Source organism: Dama dama, chromosome 9 (assembly GCF_033118175.1).
Source record: "Dama dama isolate Ldn47 chromosome 9, ASM3311817v1, whole genome shotgun sequence".
Classification (NCBI taxonomy): domain Eukaryota; kingdom Metazoa; phylum Chordata; class Mammalia; order Artiodactyla; family Cervidae; genus Dama; species Dama dama.
Genome location: NC_083689.1, coordinates 14,951,906 through 14,973,798, shown reverse-complemented (window position 1 = coordinate 14,973,798; position 21,893 = coordinate 14,951,906). Strand labels below are relative to the sequence as shown.

The following is a 21,893-nucleotide window of genomic DNA, read 5'->3' as shown; positions in this document are numbered from 1 at the left end:
CAAAGACCCCATCTGACCCCCTGCCTCAGCCCAGGCTTGCAAGTGTGGCTGGGCATGGGCTGGTGGCGCCAGAAGCCAGAGGGCAGGATATTGGGGTCCCCCCTCCCTCCCCATCCCAGACAGTACCAAAGAGAAGGGACTCTTCCTAACAGCCCCTGATGTACTCACTAACTGTATAATCTCAGCTGCCGCTGCTGCTGCTATTTAACCACTAAGTCATGTCCGACTCTTTGCAACCCCATGGACTGTAGCTGGCCAGGCTCCTTTGTCCACAGGATTCTCCAGGCAAGAATACTGAGGTGGGTTCCCATGCCCTCCCCCAGGGGATCTTCCCAACCCAGGAATGGAACCCTTATCTCCTGCACTGATAGACAGGTTCTTTACCACTGAGCCACCTGGGAAGCCCCTACTGTCAACTATATCCTGACAACTCACTCACTCCCTTAGGGTTCCCATCAGCCCCGCTGCGAGATTCCAACCATTCCATAGATGGGGACCAGAATGGCCACATCACCCGCCCGAGACCACCCAGTCAAAAAGCGGAAGAGACTGGGTTTGCCCCGGACCTCTGATAGAAGATCGGGGTGCCCTGTGACTGCGCACGTCATTTTCCTCCTCTGTCTGTGGGATTTCCCAGGCAAGAATACGAGAGTAGGTTGCACTGGCAGGCGGGTTCTTTCCCGCTGAGCCCCACCTGGGAAGCCCAATGACATGTTACATGGCAGCTATAATACTAAAAATATAAAATATATACAGCTATCATTCTGATTGGTTGACTAGTCCTGGATCAGTTACTTCCTAGCTGAGGAGTCTCAGGCCAGTGGCCCAATCACACCCCACCCCACCTCACCCAGGTGCTGGTTTTCCATCTGACCAACAGGGACCCATGTTCCTTCCTTGCCCCACACAGTTGTGGACCAGAGGTCATGAGATTGTCCAGGGGCATTGGGGCTGGGACTTCAGAGCAGGGGGTGGGGGGGAAACGCCATGACACCTCAGCAGGGGCCAGAGCAGGAAGGCTGCAGGGGGCTTCCTTCAGTGGGGCCCTACTGGGTGCAGGCTCTGCTCTATCTTGTTTAGTTGCTAAGTCGACCCCATAGACTGTAACCCACCAGGCTCCTCTATCCATAGATTTCCCAGGCAAGACTATTGGAGTGCGTTGCCATTTCCTTCTCAAGGGGATCTTCCCGACCCAGGGATCAAACCTGCATCTCCTGCATTGGCAGGTGGACTCTTCACCCCTGAGCCACTAAAGAAACTCTGCTTCTGCAGAAAGGGAAGTGGACCAAAGCTCTGCCCTCCAGGCTGACAGTCTAGTGGGAGTGGGAGCAGGGGTCTGACAGTAAACAAATTAAGTAGGTAGATTTTACGATGGCAGGGGGATGGTGAACAGTGACAGAGAACTCAGAAAGCAGGGAGTCTCCAGAGAATGATTTACCACATGGAGGCCTGGGTGGAGGTTAGGTCAGGGAATGTTTGGGCAAGGAGGGAGATAAGACAGAGAGGACCCTGAGGTTATCTGGTTCTCTGGATAAGAGTGCTCCAGGCAGAGACAACAGCCTGTGCTAAGGCCCTGCGGCCACATCACTCCCAGTGTTTTCCAAAAGAAAAACTGTGGCCAAGTGAGAGTGGGGGAGTGGGAGGAGGTGAGGGCAGGGAGGTGGCCCAGCAGAACAGGCAAGGTCTTATGGGCTGAAAGAAGACAGACAGTTTTACTCTGAGGGAAGTGGGAGCCATGGAGTGCTCTTGAGCAGAGGAGAGATGAGACCTGCCTCAGGCACCCTTGGCCTCTTGGAGGGGAAAGGAGTGGGGGTTGTGGGGGCAGAAGGTGGAACACAGACCCAGGAGATAACATGGCTGGACCAGGGTGGGGTCCAATAAGAAGGAGAAGTAGAAAGATTCTGGGTCTATCTGAAGGCAGAGCTGTAGGACTTGCTGATTATGGAGATTATGGAGGCGGTGGTGGGGGAGGAGCCAGGGTGGGGGTGGGGGAGAGTAATGTCCCGCTTCATGCCTTCCCCAAGCCTTCTCTATCATATCACTGGTTCCTTCCTCAACCTGCTCTGTGAAGCCAGTAGACAGGCATTATAGTCCCATTCTCCAGAAAGGAAAATTGAGTCCCAAGCTGGTTACACCTGCTCCAAGGGCCCAAGACACATCCCTGGGGGGGGGGGGGGCAGGCAGCGGCTCCCCAGGCTGAAACCCCCACCTCCACCCACCCCCAGCTTTTGTAAGCACCAGCTGTCAGACCTGTGGTGGAGGGGAGGATGTCCAACCCTGGCGTTTCCAGTTTTAAGGGAAAAAAGCCAAAAATCCACTTTGGGCCTGGTCTGGCCCCCTCCCCTCCCAGTCTCCTCCCATATCCACTCCCCTCCCCCTGAGGAAACTGAGGCCCAGAGAGGCCCCAGTTTCCCTGATGGGGCCCCCTTCCCATGCCCTGTCCAGGTCAAAATGACAACAAGGGCAGGAAGGGGTTAATTTTACAACTGGGGGTGCTCCACCACCCCTGGGATAATGTTTGTCTGTCTTTGGCCGAGGGTGACCTTTTTTTTCCATGACCACAATCCTCCCCCCTTCAGACTATTATGTACTTAATGTTTTATTTAATTGTCTATGCTGTTGCGTTCTTGAATCCATTCCTTTAAAAGAATCTTTATTTTGATGTCCTAATTGAAAAACCCTTCTCATTGCCTCAGATAGTCTGTAAGCTTAACAAATACATAATAACACAAGGAGCATAAAGCTATGAATTCTAGCTGGAAAAACTTCAGGGCTACCACGGTGTTAAAGACACATTAGCACCCAACTGAGACTTTCTGCTGGACCTTGGGTTCCTTGCAGAGACTTGGGGACCCTGCTGCCTGCCTGTGGATCTCCGTTTAGCCACTTGTGAACTGTGCCTCAACTTTCCCCTTCTGCAAAATGGGAATCATAGCAACACCTGCCTCAAAGAAATTTTGAGGAGTCAGTGAATTAAAATAGATAGATAACTCTAGTTGAATCTACTAGAGGGCTTCCATGATGACTCAGACAGTAAAGAACCTTCCTGCAATGCAGGAGACCTGGGTTCAATCCTTGGGTCGGGAAGATCCCCTGGAGAAGGGAATGGACACTCCAGTATTCTTGCCTGGAGAATTCCATGCAAGCTATAGCTACACAACTGAGCGACTAACACTCTTTTTCACTTTCTCTAGGTGAATCTGGCCTGGCTCAGATTAAGTGTTTTACAAATAATAGTGTGTCTGTTTGTTTGCTTTAAATGATGAGATGGTTTCAGAGACAAGTCAGTCACATGTCTAATTAGAAAAGGAAACAACTCTCCTATGATGTGATTTCTCTGTTGATTAACGCAGTGTCCATGAATCCCTGAAATATAAGTTTCCCACCAGGTGAAACGCTGGCCCATAAAAGGCCAGCTCCCCAACCTTGGACCTCGACAGCCGCGGGGCCCCGCAGTTCTGCTTTCTCGGCGCCAGCCTGGCTTCCAAGAAGGGCCCCTTTGTGCCCCACCCTCGCACAGCTCTCCTGTGGACTCTGGCCTCTCCGGGCCTCAGTTTCCTCATCTGGAAAACAAAGGAGGAAGTTCCTGTTAGCGCGGAAACTGACGCTGGAGAGTCAGCAAGACCAGGCAGCCAACACAGGGTCGTCCCCGCAACGTGGGAGCCCCGAGCTATTTCTGAGCGCGGCCCCTCCCCAGCCTACATGCCTCCGGCCAGACAAGGCTAGCAGGTCCTGGAAGACTCCTCCCGCTCCCCCTAGCCCCTGGGATCCGCCAGCCGCTTTCCATAGAGGCCAGACAGAGCAGACACTCAGAGGGCAGGTTGTACCGTAATGTGTGTGCGCGGCGCCCCTGGGTCTGTGTTTTCGCTCCACTTTCCTGTTGGCTTCCAGCTGCCCCGCCAGTTCCGGGGAGGGCCCTGGGCCCGCGGCTGCTCCCCCGCCCCCCTTTATAAAGGCCAGGCGGGCCTTGGGAAGGCTTGCACAGCTGCCCAGCTCGGCGACAGGAACAGCCCTGCCCCATCGTCTGCTGGCCCCGCGGCAGCTCGGACCATGGGAGGCCCCCACGGTGGCCCCTTTCTTCTCTTTCACGGTGAGCCCTCTGGGGCCCTGAGGGGTGGGGGCAAGCGGCCAGGGAGCCCCGGGCAGCACTGTGCGGTGCCCCGGCGCCCTCTTTTCCCTGGGGAAATGCGAGGTGCAGCTGGCAGCTCTGGGGCCAGCCTTGAAGGGAGCCACATGGCCGGGCATGGGGGCGGGTGCTGAGGGGGCCTGGGGCCAGGGGCCAGACACCCCCACACTGTGGCGGGATCCCCTGGCATTTTCTAGCGCCTGTCCCCGTCTCCCAGAGAAATCTCTGAGCTCTCTGAACTGCTCCCAAAGTGGGAGACAGGTTTGGGGAAGGAGGAGGGGCAAAAAGGGAGTGCTGAGACCCTCTGTGTCTCTCTCTCACACACACAGACACACACAGGTGGCGGCTCTTAACACAGGTTGTAGGGAGATGCTGGGGGGCTGGAAGACGGGGCCGGGGGGCGGGACCTCTGCACTGCCAGGCGGGTACCCCCAACATGTCCCACACTGTCTTAGTGGCAAAATCAGCCCCAGAGACCCTCATTCTTGCTCCCCCGGACCCAGCTGGAATTCAGCTGCAGGTGGGTGGAAAAGACTTTACCGGCACCGGTGGCAGGTTTGAACTTTTGCTGTGACTTCCCCAGAGCCTCCCTTCCCGCCCCACCCAGGGTGGCTCTAACGGTTATCTGGGCAGCTGGTTGCCTAAGCAACCAAGCAACAAAGAGAATGAAGAAATGGTGCTTGGGGTACCAACCAGGGCTTCCCAGGTCGCCCTGGGATGGGATTCCCCGTGCTGGCCCAGGTTGGCAGGCATGAGCTCAGTGGCTTCTGGGCGGGGAAGCTAGAAAGAGGAGCCTGTGTGGGGGCACACCTGATGGAGGGGGGCGCGCTGTGTCACCGGAGCTGAGTCTCACTCCCTCTGAGCCTCACTTTGCACATCTGTAAAATGGGGTAAGACTGGTCTTCACCTTATTGGGCTGTGTTGAGTTCCAAAGCAAACTATTCCAAAGCAAACGATAAACTAAGGAAGAATTAAGTAAACAATATTTTTACTGGCTCAGCGGTAAAAATTCCACCTGCAATGCAGGAGACGCGGGTTGGATCCCTGGGTGGGGAAGATTCCCTGCAGGAGGGCATGGCAACCCACTGCAGTACTCTTGCCTGAAGAATCCCATGGACAGAGGAGCCCGGTGGGCTACAGTCCATAAGGGTCAAAAAGAGTCAGACACAACTGAAGCGACGCACATTATTATTATTTCACTGGTGGGTTTCGGGGTAGACTGGAGGGTCTGAGGAGGAGGAGCAAAGAGAGGATGCCTGCCCTGCCCCCACCCCAGGAATTTAGCTGCTCCTGGCTCGGCAGGGGGAATGCAAACCAGATGGGGCTGGGCGCAGATGACCAGCAGCTCCTCTCCCAGCTCCTGTTTGGGTAACTTCCAAGGACTCAGATGGAGAAATCCTGGCTTGGGAGCCTCTGTGGTGGGGGAGCAGAGCCCAACCCCACCCAGGCGGAGGGCACGGGGCTCAGAAGAGCCGTCCCACCCCCCCTGCAGGGTCTGGGAAACTTGACCCCATTTTCCACCTTTTCTTTTTTTTTTTAAGAGTTGTCACTTTTTGTTTTTTATTTATTTTTGGCTTTGCTGGGTCCTCACTGCTGCGAGGACTTTTCTCTAGTTGTTGTCGGCCGGGGCTTCTCTCTCGTTGCGGTGCACGGGCTTCTCATCGCGGTGGCTGCTCTTAGAGGCACGCGGCCTCAGTAATTGTACCTACCGGGCTCTAGAGCACAAGCTCCATAGTTGTGGCGCATTTAGTTACTCCTCGTCATGTGGGATCTTCCCAGATCGTGGATCAAAACCACGTCTCCTGCCCTGGCAGGTGTATTCTTTATCACCAGGGAAGCCCCAGTTCCACCTTTCCCAAGCTCCTCTGTTCACCAGCTTCTTCCTGAGCCTTTTCTGGGCTCCAGGCCTCCATCTGTCCATCTGCAGAATGAACACAAACTGGGCAGCCGTGAGCAGGAAGTTGGGAAATGGGGACGAATCAGCCCAGGCTGCATCCTGCTGTGGTGGGGGGGCAGGGGCGGGTGGCAGTAATTTTGGGTCTGTCCTGCAAAGAGGAACTGAGTCCCAGCGGAGGGGGTAGCTAGCCCAGCCCTGTGACCACAGAGGAGGACGAGAGAAATCCTCAAACGAGGAAGGGAAAGGGCATTCCAACCTCAGCTTACCCTTGCTGAGAGGGCTTCTGGGAGGGACTCTATGCCCACCACCAACCTGAGGGGTATCGAGTTTGGACCTAGGGACTGAGTGGCCAGGGGATCCTCCGGTCTGCTGGCCCCTCTCAGCCCTTCAAGCTCACAATGACAGACCCCAGAATTCCCCTGGAAGCTCCCTCCGGGGGCAACGAGCTGTGAGTCATCCTTTCCCTTGGCCCAGGAAGTGACTCATGCCTGCCCTTCCTCCTGCCCCCATCCCTCCGCCCACTGCCCCCTTTTGGGTCTCCTTGGATTGTTGGGGTCTGTGCTGCCTCCATAGCATTCCCAGGTGGGCAGGGACTGCCTTGGGTGCCCAAGCCCTCCAGGCTTCCTCCTGCGGCCAAACTGTCCTCCTCCCTCCCTCCCTTTTCCTTTGTTTCCACCCCTCCCTCCTAATTGTTTTCCTATCTCCCTCTCAGTCTCCACATCTCAGTGTTTCTTTGCCCAATCTGTTTCTCTGTTTCTGAGTTCCCTATTTCTCTGTCCATCTCTCTCTCATTGCACAGTCACTGTCGTGTCCCACGCTTTGCGACCCCATGGACTGTAGCATGCCAGGCTCCTCTGTCCTCCAGTCTCCCGGAGTTTGCTCAAATTTATGTTCATTGAGTTGGTGATGCTATCTAACCATCTCATCCTCTGTCACCCCCTTCTCCTGCACTCCATCTTTCCCAGCATCAGAGTCTTTTCCGCTGAGTCGGTTCTTCCCCTGGAGCGGCCAAAGTACTGGAGCTTCAGCTTCAGTCCTTCCAATGAGTATGCAAGGTTGACTTCCTTTAGGATTGACCATCTCTCTCTATCACTGACTTAACTTCTGCCTTTCTGTTTCTCTCCATCTGTCTGTCCTCGTCTGTCTCCATCTCTCTCTCCCCCTCTCTCATCTCTGTTTTCTCTCCATGTCTTCTTGTCTGTCTCTCTTTGGTGAATTGTAAGGAGATCCCCATCTCTAAAGGCCCTGATGACTTGAAGAGGCCCTGAGAGTGGGGTGCCCCTGGTAAGTATAGCCAGAGAGGACCCCCTTCCAGCAACACCCCCAATGTGAACCTGCAGCATCTTCCGGTGCACTGGAGTGGGGGCAGGGGGAGCCCAAGGTGAAATGTCACCACTGGGTCCCAAGACAGCCGTCAGGACTGACAGATATGGGTGTGGGATGCATGAACCTGTGTCCCTGAGGAAGGGTATGGGAGCTGGAGGATCTTAGATTCAGGGTTGGGGGTGGAATCTGAGAAAACTACCTGATCCAACCCCCTCCTTACATAAAGAAACGTGACACAGGGACCTCTACTCAACATTCTGTGATAACCTCTATGGGAAAAGAACCTGAAAAAGAATGAATATATGTATACGTATAACTGAATCACTTTGCTCTTCACCTGAAATTTACCCAACACTATAAATCAACTGCACTCCAATATAACTTAGAAAAAAGAAAAGAAACGTTGATGACAGTACACTGTGATATTTGCAGGCTTAATTCTGACAGTACTCTAGGAAATGGGTCCTGTCATCGTCCCCACTCCACAGAAGGGGAAGCTGAGGCTCCGAGAGATGAGGTCGCCTGACCACAGTCCAGGATGAGGCCTGGGGCCGCCTGGCTCATCTGTTCACTGAGCTGCTGCCCACACAGGTCCACGGGCGCTGGGACCCCCTCGGAGCTTGGAGCTCTCGCTCACCCCTCACTTTCTGTCTTTCTCTTTGGCTGTGCTTAGTCCGCATTGCTGGGCACAGGCTTTCTCCAGTGGTGGCTCATGGGAACCACTCTCTAGCTGTGGTTTGTGGGCTTCTCATTGTGGCGGCTTCTTGCTGTGGAGCATAGGCTCTAGGGTCCTCGGACTTCCGTAGTTGTGGCACGTGGGCTGAGTTGCTCCGTGGCATATGAGTTCTTCCCCGACCAGGGATTGAACCCGTGTCTCCGGCGTTGGCAGGTGGATTCTTTATCACTGAGCCACCAGGGAAGCCTGCCATCCCTCGGTTTCTGAAACCCACCTCCAGGTGACAGGTGGCAGATCCCCTGGCCGTGGGTGTTCACTCGCAGGCAGATGCCACGTACCCACTTTCTCCTTGGGCAACGGAGAGAGACAGAGCCCAAGCCTGGGAGGGGCCGAGAGCCCCTTCTTCCTCCTTTGCATTACTCTGAGGACTGCATCTGCCCTCCCCTGCTCCGTGACCCCTCTGACGCCCCGCCCTCTCTGTTCCAGTGCTGTGCTTCTTGCTGACTCTGTCGGAAGTTGGATCCCAGAACAGCAAGGGTGAGTCTGCTGGGAGCAGCTTGGTCCACAGATGGAGCCTGGGGAAGGGGCCCTAGACCTCCGCCCACATCCCTCAGCCCAAGCAGGAGACAAACCGGTTACAGGGGGAAGGCCAGGGTCACGCCTCCCCAGCTCCCCATCTCCTGGAGTTGACCCTGCCCCACTCCCCAGCCCCTGGCTCAGCCCTCACCTTCTGACCAAGGCCTCCATCCCCACAGCCTGTGCTCTGCGGTGCCCTCCGAAGTCCTCATGTGTCAATGGCAATGCCTGCCGGTGTGATCCAGGATTCATTTCCTCTTCTGGGGAGGTCTTCACCGACCCCTTGGAGAGTTGTGACGGTACAGCGGCTTGGGGGTGATAGTGTGACATGCAGAGATTGTGGGGTACAGTCCAGTGTTTCTGGGGGACATGGGTGTTGGTTGGGGGCCTCAGCCTTTGTCCTCAGGTCCGTCATCAAGGACAGAAAAAAAGAGAAAGGAAAAGATTTAAAGATGGAGAGATGAGACATGAATAAACATGGCTTCCTGGAGAGAGGGCAGCTGGGTCTCCAGGAGTCTGGAGTCTGTGCCTCAGTTTGTCCTTTCAGGACTGAGGAGGGGGACACAGGGCTTCTACTCACACCCCAGTTCAGCACTTCCCACTGTGTCTAAATCTGGGGTGGCAGCCAGAGGGCCAAGAAGAACAGAGCTGATTACATAAGCTTCAGGAATGGCTTGCTCCAGCCACAGCCCAGTCTCAGCTGTATGGCCTGAGAGTCTAATTCTTCCTAAAAAGATACTGATTAAACTTCAGGCCCAAAGCTGGGGAGTCAGGTAGGGGTTGGGGAGCTCTGCACTGACCAAACTCAAGCCTTTGGAAGGTGACCCTTTGTCCTGCTGTGTTCCAGACATCAATGAGTGTGGGCCACCCTCACCAGTGTACTGTGGAAGTTCAGCAGACTGCCAGAACACGGAAGGAGGCTACCACTGCACATGCATCCCAGGATATGAGCTTACTTCTGGGGTAACAATATTCCAGAATGAGAGTGAGAACACGTGTCAAGGTAAGAATGACCCTGCATCTCCCACCTCTCTGTTCTTGAGGTTTGGGGCCACCCGAATGCTGAGTCCTGCCTGCAGCATCCTGGTTACAGGTGTGGCACCCAGGTCTGAGCTGGGACAGGTGGACATGCCTGTGCCTCTTACACAGAGAGGCAGGGTGGCATGATGAACCAGGGACCCAAGTCCTGGCTTTGCCCCCTGATAGCTCTGTGTGTGACACTAGCCAGGATACTGATTCAGAAATCACTGTTTGGGACTTCCCTGGTGGTCCAGTGGTTAAGAATCCACCTTGCAATACATGGGACATGGGTTCAATCCTTGGTCAAGGAACTAAGATCCCACATGTTGCACAGTTCAGCCAAAAAAAAAAAATCATTAACATGTGAGATGTGATAATACAATTGTGAGTTTATGCTTTAAACAAACAAACAAACAAACAAAAAAAGAGTGTCTTTTACAGATAAAAACAAAAGTAGCTTTGCCTTTTACTAACTGTGTGATCTTGGACAAGTTACTTCACTGCCCTGTCCCTCAGTTTACCCATCTGTAAAAGTGGCTGACAATGGTGCTTACCTCATAGAATTGCTGGGGTATAAATAATAAGAATAACAAAGCACAAAACACTGATGGCTGTTGGCATTTTAAATTATGGTCATCATGATCTAACACACCCTCTCCAGGATGGCCATCCCTGGGGCCTGTGCCCCAGGGTGGGTGCTCAGGAGCAGCTGTCCTGTCCGTTCACCCCCTCACCAGGGACCCAGGAGCCTGGCCTCCACACATCACCAGGCTTTGCCCCCTTTCCAGTGGGAGGAGATAGGGGAAGGGGCAGAGGAGACCAGCAGTGGGCAGACAGGAGTCCAGAGAGGGCTCCATGGAGATGGTTAGACCTGAATACAGAGGATGGGGAGGGGAAGAGAGTGAAGGTGAGAGGTGAGAAGGGGGCTGAGCCCAGCATCCAGAGGACTCTGAGGAGGGTCCTTTGACCCACACTGCTACACAAAGAGCCTGCAACCTTGGTCCCAGCCCCTTCCCTCCTGCCCTGCAGAAGAGGGCGGCAGAGCCTCCCTAGTGGGAGGCAAGAGGGGACCTGCATCTGTGGGGTCTCTGCTGGTTCACAGGGTCCTCTGTGGATGGATGTTGTGCTGGAAACATGTGGCCTGGCCAGAGCCTGCATGATGGAATAGGGAAAAGCTCCCTGTCATGTCACTTACCTTCTTGGCTGGATACCCTTGTGCAGTGATCAACCTGCACAACAGTACATGGTGGTCATGGACCCCACTCAGTATGCCTGGATTGGGTGTGCCGCCCACCCACTGTTGTGAGTTCCTCTAGAGACATGCATGAACAAGAGTGAGTTGGGAAGGGGACCTCCAAGGGCCTCAGGGAGGGTGCCAGGCAGAGAGCAGCCTACTGATTGGGACTAAAGCCTGCCGCCTGAAGACCTAGCTCTCTGACAGGCTCAGCTGGACTGTTTGTGCACCCCCATTCCAGCGTTCCAGCCTTTGCTACACCTGAGCACGTGTCCATCCATGTCCAGGCCGTGGGGTCTGCTATGGGCAGAAGACCTGGGCTGCTTCCTGGGTTCCTCCTCCCACTTTCTCCAGGCATCAGAGGGTGATCCTGTGCATCTACCTCATCTCCCAACCCTCTCTGAACCCCAAGGCTCAGAACCTCTGCAGAGGGTCTCTTCTGAACGCTCAGAGCATCCCACTGTCGTGTAGCATTTTATTTGCATAAAACAAAGGAGGGGTGACATTCAAGATACTCAGTGTGATCACAGCACCGTGTGTCCCAGAACAATACCTGTCCTCTTTGCCACTGTTAATGACTGCTGGGAGGAGACCTGCCCCCACTGGGGCCCTCTGACACCCTGGGTCATGGTGGACTCTGGGGACCTGTCTAGAAATGCTGGAGGAGGGAGATTCAAGGAACAGTCCACTGTCCCTGGCTGACCATGCCCCTGGCCCAGCAACCTGCCTGGAGAAGATGCCTTCTGTCACCCTGACCCCACATCTCAGCTTCTCAGCCTCCATCTATTTCCCCACCCCACCCAAGGCTCCACCCTGACCCTCCGCAGTAATTCCAGTTCACAGACCTGAGGCAGCTCTGATGACTGAGGCCTGGGAGGATGTTGTGTCAGGGGTGTCCCAGGGTGACATCAACCCCCAACCCACTGGAAGAGTCAGTTGAACAAAGAGGCTTCCATCTGGACCAGATGACAAGACATCGTTGAAGACCATTGCCCCTGGCCTGACCCTTTACTGAGGAGACCAATGCAGGCCCCACAGTGACCCAGACCACGTGGGGACAGAAGCTGGAGGCTGAGTCCCACCCAGCAGGATGCACAGGTCTACGTCTCTAGTGGGAGGCCAAGTGCCGAGATGGCAGAAACACCTGCGACCCTTCACCCATGGGCACCTGCTCCCTGCTCCAGCCACACAGCCTTTGCTCATTGTGAACTTTGCTCAGATATGGATTCTCACCACTTCCTGCCAATCTGGGGGAAGCCTTCATGGGAATCAGAAAAAGGTGCCTTCAGAGCCCCAAGGCTGCCCGGCCAGATGTCAGCCCACTGTCCAGCACAGCCTGGTGCCCACTGCCCCAAAAACATTGTCCTTGAGTTGCCTGACTCAGGGGTGGATCTTGGTCCATCTTCATGGAGCTGGAGTCTCAGAGTTAGTGTGGACGGGAGAGCGCTGTCCTGCCAAGGTCACCAGGATCCAAGGAGTACTCAGATGGCAACACTCGCCCTGGGGGAGTCAGGACAAAGTGCATCACTGGGAGCCAAGATGGGCCCTGCCGAGGGAACACAGCTGCCCTCAGCTTCCAGGAAGGCCACCCAGTCCTTCGTCCAAATCCTCAGACTGGGACACAGGCAGCTGTGATGTCCCCACCCCAGCTGGGAGCTTCCCAGGGAGGCTGAGGGAGCCAGAGCTGGCAGACGGGGAGGACTTGGGCCACTTCTGGCCACATCTGGACAACAGAACATCGGGGCCACCATGCTCACTATAGGATGCCTCCATGTGAATGAGGAAGGGCCCCCGCTCACTGAGGAAGAGAGAGCCGGCCCTTCTGGATGCTTCTATAGCAAAAAATGTGGCCAGACTCCAGGCCCGAAGGCTGTCCACAGCTGCAGGTATCCATCACACTCTCCTTTCCCTTGCAGACGTAGACGAATGTCAACACAGACCCAGAGTCTGTAAAGGCCGCAGCATCTGCATCAACACCCAGGGCAGTTACACCTGCCAGTGCCCACCCGGCTTGGAGTTCAACCCAGAGGACCCGAGGAATTGCACAGGTAGAAACCCCAGGAAGAAAGGGTGAGGCGGGCCCGGAGCTGGGGAAGGAGCCGAAGTGGTTCCCGGAGCCCGAGCAGGAGAGAGAAGAGACTCAGGGTCCTGTGACGACAAGGGTCTGCTGGGGCCCTGCCTCAGGATCGCCTCCTCGCACGGTCCCACCACAGACCAGGGAGACAGCAGAGACTTCGGGCCCCAAACTTGGCTCTGTGAACATCTCCCAGGCCTCAACCCTTCCTCATCTGCCACATTCGAGCAGAGGAAGCTCTCACTTCCGGTTCCTAGAAGGGGAACCTCAGTCCAGGGCCCCGGTGGGAGCAGGCAAGAATCCTTGGTCGGGAAGTCCAGCCCCTGTGACTCACTTTCACTCCTAGTTTTTCTGCCTATAAATTGAGGACCATGGCCCCTACCACGCCCATCTTAGAGGTGTTTTAAGAGTTAAGTTGAGGGTCACCAGGTGATGGCACATGCAATCACAGAGGGGTCCTTGGTACCTGGCAGTGAAAAGTGGGTACAGTGAGAAGTAGAAGTGGGGGTGGCGTTGACCCTCTGGCTTTGTCCTCAGATGTGAATGAATGCACCTCGGGGAAAAAGCCATGCCACAACTCCACCCACTGCCTCAACTTCGTGGGCAGCTATGAGTGCCGCTGCCGCCCCGGCTGGAAGCCTATTGCTGGGTCCCCCAACGGCCCAAACAACACCGTCTGTGAAGGTTCGGAGCTCAGATGCTACACTCTTGGAGTGTGCATGCATGCTCAAGTCGTCTTGTCTGACTCTTTGCAACCCCATGGACTATGGTCCATGGCATTATCCCAGCAAGAATACTGGAGTGGGTTACCATTTGCTCTTCCAGAGGATCTTCCCTACCCAGGGATTAAACCCGTATCTCCTGAGGCTCCTCCATTGGCAGACAGAGTCTTTACCACTGAGCCACCTGGGAAGCCCACACTCTTAGAGACCCACACTCAAAACATCCGACCACATAGTCAGTGGCACCCACACAAACCAAACAGAATGAATGCTGGAGGTGTCCTGCTATGCCAGGCATTAATTCTTTAAAGGCTAAATGTGAGATCTCACGGGTCCTGGAGAAGGAGCTGGGGTACCAAGGGGAAGGCTCCCAGGGACTTGAGGCAGCAGCTCATTGTTGTTCAGTTGCTAAGTCCTGTCGGACTCTTTGCCAACTCATGGACTGCAGCACATCAGGCTTCTCTGTCCTTCACTATCACCTGCAGTTTGCTCAAACTCATGTCCACTGAGTCGGTGATGTCATCCAACCATCTCATCCTCTTTCGTCCCCTCCTCCTCTTGCCCAGCATCCGGGTATTTTCTAATGACTAGAACAGATACTTCAGTATTTTCACAACTTGCCTATCTGCGCGGGGCCCATCTGCTGTGTGTCAGAATTCTGCACACTTCCCACAAATAACCTCAGTGTCCACCACTCGAGGATTTGCGGACATTGGGTGGCGTCACCTCCTGGGGAACTAATATGGGAAAAAAGAGGGGGCACAAGGAGGACAGGGGCCTCACAGGGCTGAGGCAGAGCCTGACTCCCTTCTTTGTGTCCCCAGATGTGGATGAGTGCAGCTCCGGGAAGCATCAGTGTGACAACTCCACTATTTGCGTCAACACTGTGGGTTCATACACCTGCCACTGCCGCCAAGGCTGGGTGCCTAAATCTGGATCCTGGGATAAGCAGATGACCACCTGCGAAGGTACCTGTCCTGCCCTGACCCCAGGCCCCACCCACAACAAACAGACACTGTCACAGCTAATGAACTGCTGTCCCGTCCCCTGCAGAGATCGCCTTCCCTGCCTGGACTGCTCCCCCTGGAATCAAGAGCCGGGTGAGTGGCCCCAGCAGGGACCAGCAGCAGGAAATCCCTCCAGCCAGCTCACCCTGATCACTCATTTTCCCCAAAGCTCCCCCGCCCAGGATGAAGCTCTCTGATTTCCCCACCTCTCCCCTCTCTCCAGAGTCTCTCTGCCTTCTTCGAAAGAGTCCAGAAAATGAGCAGGGACTTCAAACCAGCCATGGCCGAGACATCCATGCAGGTAAAGGCAGGACAGTGTGGGGTGGCTGGAGGGTTTCAGTGTGAGTGGAGATGCCTGAGCAGGGGCCTCTGGTCGAACGCATACATCTGTACACAAAATTCACAGATTGCTATTGTTTAGTTCTTTTCGACCCCAGGGGACTATAGCCCTCTAGGCTCCTCTGTCCCTGGAACTCTCCAGGCAAGAAGACTGGAGTGGGTTGCCATTTCCTCCTCCAGGGGATCTTCCTGACCCAAGCTGCATCTTCTGCACTGGGAGGTGGATTCTTTACCACTGAGCCACCAAGGGAGTCCATACACACCACACACACACGTTTGAGAGGAATATAATGTCAATGGAATGGAGCAGTTGAGAATTCACCTTTGGAGCAAGGCCACAGAGTTCAAATACCCCTCATCCCACCCACTGCCAGTTCTTGCTGTGTGACCTCAGGCAAGTGACTCCCCCTCTCTGAGCCTCAGTTGCCTCACTTCATAAATCGTACCTGCTTCAAAAAAAAAAAAGTTGTACCTGCTTCATCCACTTGGGGAAAAGGTTTAAATGAACTAATAGGAGTGAGGCTCAAAGAAAAGTGCCTGGCATACAATATAAATACTACATGTCATATGTGCTTGGCCTGGTAGAAATATTGAGCCTCTAAAAAGATTATAGTAATAAATTTTTTAAAAGGGAAATATGTGAGCCCTTAATGTCATTTGAATTTTTCCAATAGCTGCATTTTTAAAATACAAAGCTAAAGAATACATTTAAAGAGTAGAAGTATAAATGCTGGAGAGGGTGTGGAGAAAAGGGAATGCTCTGCACTGTTGGTGGGAATGTAAATTGATACAGCCACTATGGAAGATGGTATGGAGATTCCTTAAAAAACTAGGAATAAAAAAAAAAAAACTAGGAATAAAACCACCCTATGACTCACCAATTCCACCCCTAGACATATACCCTGAGGAAACCAAAACTGAAAAAGACACATGTACCCCATTGTTCATTGCAACACTATTTACAATAGCTGGAACATGGAAGCAACCTAGATGTCCATCGACAGAAGAATGGATAAGTTGTGGTACATATACACAATGGAATATTACTCAGCCATAAAAAGGAGCGCATTTGAGTCAGTTCTAATGAGGTGGATGAAACTAGAGCCTATTGTATAGAATAAAGTAAGTCAGAAAGAGAAAGATACATATCGTATACTAACATATGGAATCTAGAAAAATGGTAGGGCAGTAATGGAGAAGCAGACACAGAGAAACTCAAACAAGGTCTCTGTATCAACCTAGAGGGGTGGGATGTGTAGGGAGATGGGAGGGGGGTTCAAAAGGGAGGGGATATATGTATACCTATGGCTGATTCATACTGAGGTTTGATAGAAAACAACAAAAATCTGTAAAGCAATTATCCTTCAATTAAAAAATAGATTAATTTTTTTTTAAAAAGTAAACAAGTGAAATTAACGTGAAAATTTCATTTAACCCCATAGATTAAAACTATTATCATTTCAACATGGAGTCATATTTCAAGTGACATCTGGGGCTCAGGGCAACTGTTTAGGGCAGTGCAGACTTAGAACATGCCTGCTCAGTCGCTCTTTGTGACCCCATAGGCTGTAGCCTGCCAGGCTCTGTCTGTGGGATTCTCCAGGCAAGAATACTGGAGTGGGTAGCCATGGCCTTCTCTGGGGGATCTTCCTGACCCAGGGATTGAACCTGCATCTCCTGCATTGGCAGGTGGGTTCTTTACCACTGAACCACCAGAAAAGCCGCAGACTTTAGAACAGGGCCTGACATAAAGCCAGTGCCTGATAAATGTTAAGCACTGTTGCTGTTATAACATGTGCACACAGGCATATGCTCAATCCCCTTACTCGTCTTCTGGCTACTGCCGTGTCTGGATGATTCCCCTGGTTCTGTCCCCCCGGCAACCCAGGTGGTTCTCCAGTGTGTACCCCAGTTGTGGGGGTGGGGTGAGGGGAGGTGAAATACCAGGGTCCTTCAGGTAGCCCTTGTGGTGCAATAACCCAGGACCTGTCACTCATCATCCACAGAAACTCGTCGAGTTAGTGGATGACCTGTTGAAAAACTCGGGAGACCTGGAGTTACTGGATCAGTCTTCCAAGCACGTCACAGTCACCCACCTGCTCTCAGGCCTCGAACGAATCCTGAGGACCCTGGCCAAAGCCATATCTAAAGGGTCCTTCACCTACTGTTCACTTGACGGCACAGGTGAGACCTCGTCCTGCCCCACCCCAGCTCCCCAGGACCTGCTCCCACACCTGGAGCCCCTGATCACTGCCCCCTCTCTTCTCAGAGCTGTCCCTGGTGGTCCAGGAGCAGGGGAAAGGGAACGTCACCATGGGCCAGAGCCACGCACGGATGCTGCTGGACTGGGCTGTGGCAGCCGCAGCTGGGGAGTCAGGTAATGGCAGGCACCCGGAGCGGGCACTCCAGGGAAAGGGAGAGAGAAGCTGGGATATGGCTAGGATACGGGAAAGATTGAGGGGAAGAGGAAAAGGGGGCGACAGAGAATGAGATGGTTGGATGGCATCACTGACTCAATGGACGTGAGTTTGAGCAAGCTCCGGGAGATGGTGAAGGACGGGGAAGCCTGGCGTGCTGCAGTCCATGGGGTCGCAGAGTCGGATAGGACTGCGGGACTGAACAACAGCAACACAGCTTCAGAATAGGCAGCCACAGGAAGCCAAGCCTTGGGGCGGGACTCTGGGCATCCTCGCAGACTGGCGAGCTTGAATTAGACATCTTAAGAGGAAGGATGGGGCACAGAAGCAAGCAGAGCTGGAGGTAGCCAGCATGTCTGTCCCCCAGGCCCCTCCATGGCGGGGATTCTCTCCAGTCGGAACATGGAAAAATTGCTGGCCAATGCCTCTTTGGAACTGGACTTGGAAAAGCTGAAAGAGACCTACGAGAGTCCTGTCCGAGGTGCCAAGGTCACGCTTCTCTCAGCGGTCAGCTCCGTCTTTCTGAGCAACACGGACACTGAGAAACTCGACTCCAACGTCTCCTTTGCCTTCACCCTCTATGTGAGCCCTGGGCTGGGGAGGGGAATCAGCCACACTGCTCATCCCATAGCCAAGGTGCCCATGGGCCCTCAGCAGCCTTCCTTCCCTCACCCCCACCCACTCTGCTCCTTCCTTACACGTGCCTCAGGGCCTTTACACTTACTGTACCCTCTGCCTGGGACACCTTTCCTCCACAATTCAGTCCTTTACCTGTCAACTTGTTCACATGTCACCTACTCTTCTAGGCCTTCCTGGACCTGCTTATTTAAATTACAATCTGTAATCACACCCCACCTTTCCCCTTTGCTCTTTTCTTTCGCATTCAGCACCTGCTAACACACCATCTAGTTTACTTGTTAGGTGTATTATTTCCTGTCTGTCTCCCCCACTAGAATGTTAGCCCAGAAGGAGAGGGATTTGTGTCTCCCCAGTTGACCCGGGTCCCCTGGCCTGGCACACATAGTCAGTGCTCAGTAGACAACTGTCAAAGGAGAAGCAGCCCTCTTTGGGGTCCACCCAAGCCCAGTACCCACGAGAGGGTTCCAGGCTAACTTCTATGACCGCCTCTCCCTAGAAACAGCCTGAGCTCAAGCCACGGCAGGAGCTGATCTGTGCCTTCTGGAAGAAAGACAGCAATGGGAACGGGTTCTGGGCCACCTCGGGCTGCTGGAAGATGGGCAGTGGGAACGGAAGCATCACCTGCCAGTGCAGTCACCTAAGCAGCTTTGCCATCCTCATGGCCCACTACGATGTGGAGGTGAGCAGACGGGGGGCCATTCTCAAAAACCCACTGGTGGCATGGTTGGCTCAGGCGAGACAGGCAGCTGGTTCTCAGTGGAATGGTCCAAGAGGTTCCACATGGTTGCACAGACCAGATGACCCTACACTGCACCTCACAGCCCCTTGCTTGGCACCCCTAGACCTCCACGTGACTCAGCAACTAAACAGAGTGGCCTTGCTTCAGCCAGTGCCCCTCTGATGGCCCAACCCCAACTTGTTATTTAGTCATTAAGTCGTGTCCAACTTTTTCATGGCCCCACAGACTGTAGAACGCCAGGCTCATCTATCCATGAGATTCTCCTGGCAAGAATACTAGAGTGGGTTGCCATTTCCTCTTCAAGGGGATCTTCCCGACCTAGAGATCAAATCAGCATTTCCTGGTGGACTGGCAGGTGGATTCTTTACCAGAGCCACCAGGGAAGCCCCATCAAGTTGTTAAATACTGCTGAAAGCTCCTGAGGGACCCACAGATACACTGGGCCATGTGAATACCTGGAATGGTCAGGCAGAGTAGGGGAGGCTGGTGGTCCAGGCCCAAGGCCCGGGAAGGACACAAATGTGGGTTTTGATGAGTTCATAGTTGCGGCCAGGTGTGGGAGGGGCAAGAGATGAGGTGGAGATGAGGGTCAGAGAGGTGGGCTCATCAGTGTAGGGAAAGAAGGTTGCAGCCGTTGAGGATACACGGGGGACCTTCTAAGGAGAACAGTCTGGGTGTGTAGTGGGGAACTCATCCAGAGGAACTGGGGATACCTGCTGCACCCATGGGCGTAGGGGTGGTGGTATTTAGGGTGAGAGAGACACAGGTTTATTCAGATGTTGATGGTAGAGGAGGTGGAGGGAGCTGAGCCACCTGATCAGTCCTGCAGGCCAGGTCCCAGGTGGGTGTGGGTGGTGGGGCCCACAAGGAGGGCAGGAAGGCCTCAGGGTGCTGATGGAGTCCCGCCCGCCCCGTCCTGCATCTAGGACCCGAAGCTGGCCCTGATCACCAAGGTGGGACTGGCGCTGTCGCTGGTCTGCCTGTTGCTGTGCATCCTCACCTTTCTGCTGGTGCGGCCCATCCAGGGCTCGCGCACCACGGTGCACCTGCACCTCTGCATCTGCCTCTTCGTGGGCTCCGCCATCTTCCTGGCAGGCATCGAGAACGAAGGCGGCGAGGTGAAGCCCCGCCCCGTGGCGCGCCCCACTCTCACCTGGGCGATAGACCTGCAAGGGCCTGGAGTGGAATAGCTCCGCCTACTCCCAGCTGGGTAGGGTGGTCGGCCTCCCCCCGCGGAAGCGTACGGTCCCGCCCATTCACTGCTTCCGTGCCCAGCCCCGGGCCCGCCCACCGCTGACGCCACCGCCGTCCCTCCGCCCCCGCCCCGCAGGTGGGGACGCGCTGCCGCCTGGTGGCCGTGCTGCTGCACTACTGCTTCCTGGCCGCCTTCTGCTGGATGAGCCTCGAGGGCGTGGAGCTCTACTTCCTCGTGGTGCGCGTGTTCCAGGGCCAAGACCTGAGAAAGCGCTGGCTCTGCCTGATTGGTTACGGCGTGCCCCTGATCATCGTGGGCATCTCGGCAGGCGCCTACAGCAAGGGCTATGGCCGCGAGAAATTGTGAGCGCGAAGTGGTGGGAGGGCCCGGGCTTGGGGGTTGCACGGAGCCCTTGCTCCCCTCTGGGCTGACTGGGTGCTGACCAGACCCTCCCTTCTTGCACAGCTGCTGGTTGAATTTCGAGGGTGGCTTCCTCTGGAGCTTTGTGGGACCTGTGACCTTCATCGTTTTGGTAACTGTCTCACCTCCCCCTACCCTACACCCGTGGAAATCTGAAGCACTCGGCTCCACACGGAGCCCCTGTACCAGCTTTCTCCCTGCGAGTTCCAAGGATACCCCCTAATCTGAATTCTGTGCTCCCTGCCCAGGGCAATGCTATCATCTTTGTGATTACTGTCTGGAAACTCACTCAGAAGTTTTCTGAAATCAACCCTGACATAAAGAAATTAAAGAAAATCAGGTGAGAAGACAGAGGCAGGGAGGGGGGCTGACAGAAGGGGTGGGTGTTTGAGGCGGGGCCCCCAGCTGCAACTGGCCGCCTCCCCGCAGGGTGCTGACTATCACAGCCATCGCCCAGCTCTTCGTGTTGGGCTGCACCTGGGTCTTCGGCCTGCTCCTCTTCGACCCGGAGAGCTGGGTGCTGTCCTACATCTTCAGCATCCTCAACTGCCTGCAGGGTTTCTTCCTCTTCGTGCTGTACTGCCTACTTAACAAGAAGGTGGGCCGCAGGCCAGGCTGCGGGCAGGGCTGGGCCCCTCCTCCTGTCCTGGGGCCCGTCCTCCCCTGACCTGACCCCTGTGCCCCACAGGTGAGAGAGGAGTACCGCAAGTGGGCCTGCATGGTTGCTGGGAACAAGTACTCCGAGTTCGCCACAACCACCTCTGGGTCTGGCTTTAGCCAAAATCAGACTCAGGTAAGGGCTGAGCCTGGGGTGGGGGGTGCAAGACAGAAGGCCCCCGGGTCTCTGGTCTCAGTTCTCATGTCACACTCCTTTTCCTCCAGGCCCTCAGGCCCTCAGAGTCTGGCATGTGAAGGCGCAGTTCTGGCCAAACCAGCAGCTCCTGTGGCCTCAGCAGCTTTTGCACACACAGATGACCTCCTCTCCTCCCTCTCCGCTCTGCTCCCTCCTGCCTTGAGCCCCACACACACCATGGAGAGGAGGGTGTCAGCCACCATCTGGTACCGAACCCCTGAACACCCAGCAAGGGTGGAGGGTCGGACCTACTTCCTGCTGCCTCTCAGCTCCACCCCGGTCAGGACCCAGGGTAGGGGCAGCCCCCTCAAGTACACCAGGCCCAGACAGAATGAAGACTCGTGCCCAGCTTGGCCCTTTCCTGTCATCTGTCTTTGCTACAGAACAAGAGGCCAAGGTGCTGAGACTTTGCTTCTAGGTTAAGCTAAGACTGAGGTTGGGTGGGAGAGGGGCAGGGCCCTTCTCAGCCCCTTGCCGAAGAAGGCTCATGGTACTAAGTAAGGCCCACCTGCCCCCAGGGCAGAGGGTTCAAACTGATGTGAAGGCTGTGGACATTGTATGTTTTTGTTTAATCTGTATAAACCTTTCAGTGTTGACACTTTAAAAATTAAATCTCATGTTGACACAGAAGGT

At 54.7% G+C, this 21,893-nt stretch overlaps 1 protein-coding gene across 3 annotated transcripts; it reads left to right on the top strand.

Annotated features, from left to right (window-relative positions):
- The first annotated feature begins 3,620 nt into the window (after positions 1-3,620).
- ADGRE5 (adhesion G protein-coupled receptor E5) lies at positions 3,621-21,890 on the top strand. Of its 3 annotated transcripts, XM_061150096.1 has the most exons (20): positions 3,622-4,090; positions 8,512-8,562; positions 8,781-8,900; positions 9,449-9,604; positions 12,772-12,903; positions 13,467-13,613; positions 14,476-14,619; positions 14,705-14,751; positions 14,882-14,959; positions 17,004-17,181; positions 17,267-17,374; positions 17,782-17,996; positions 18,550-18,732; positions 19,719-19,910; positions 20,123-20,349; positions 20,453-20,519; positions 20,656-20,747; positions 20,837-21,005; positions 21,096-21,200; positions 21,290-21,890. In XM_061150096.1, the coding sequence occupies exons 1-20, from the start codon at positions 3,832-3,834 to the stop codon at positions 21,317-21,319; spliced, it is 2,700 nt and encodes an 899-aa protein (XP_061006079.1). In that variant the 5' UTR covers positions 3,622-3,831; the 3' UTR covers positions 21,320-21,890. The 3 variants fall into 3 exon arrangements, with proteins under 3 accessions (XP_061006081.1, XP_061006079.1, XP_061006080.1); XM_061150097.1 differs by lacking the exon at positions 13,467-13,613; XM_061150098.1 differs by lacking the exons at positions 12,772-12,903; positions 13,467-13,613 and having other exon boundaries at positions 3,621-4,090.
- The last annotated feature ends 3 nt before the right edge of the window (positions 21,891-21,893 follow it).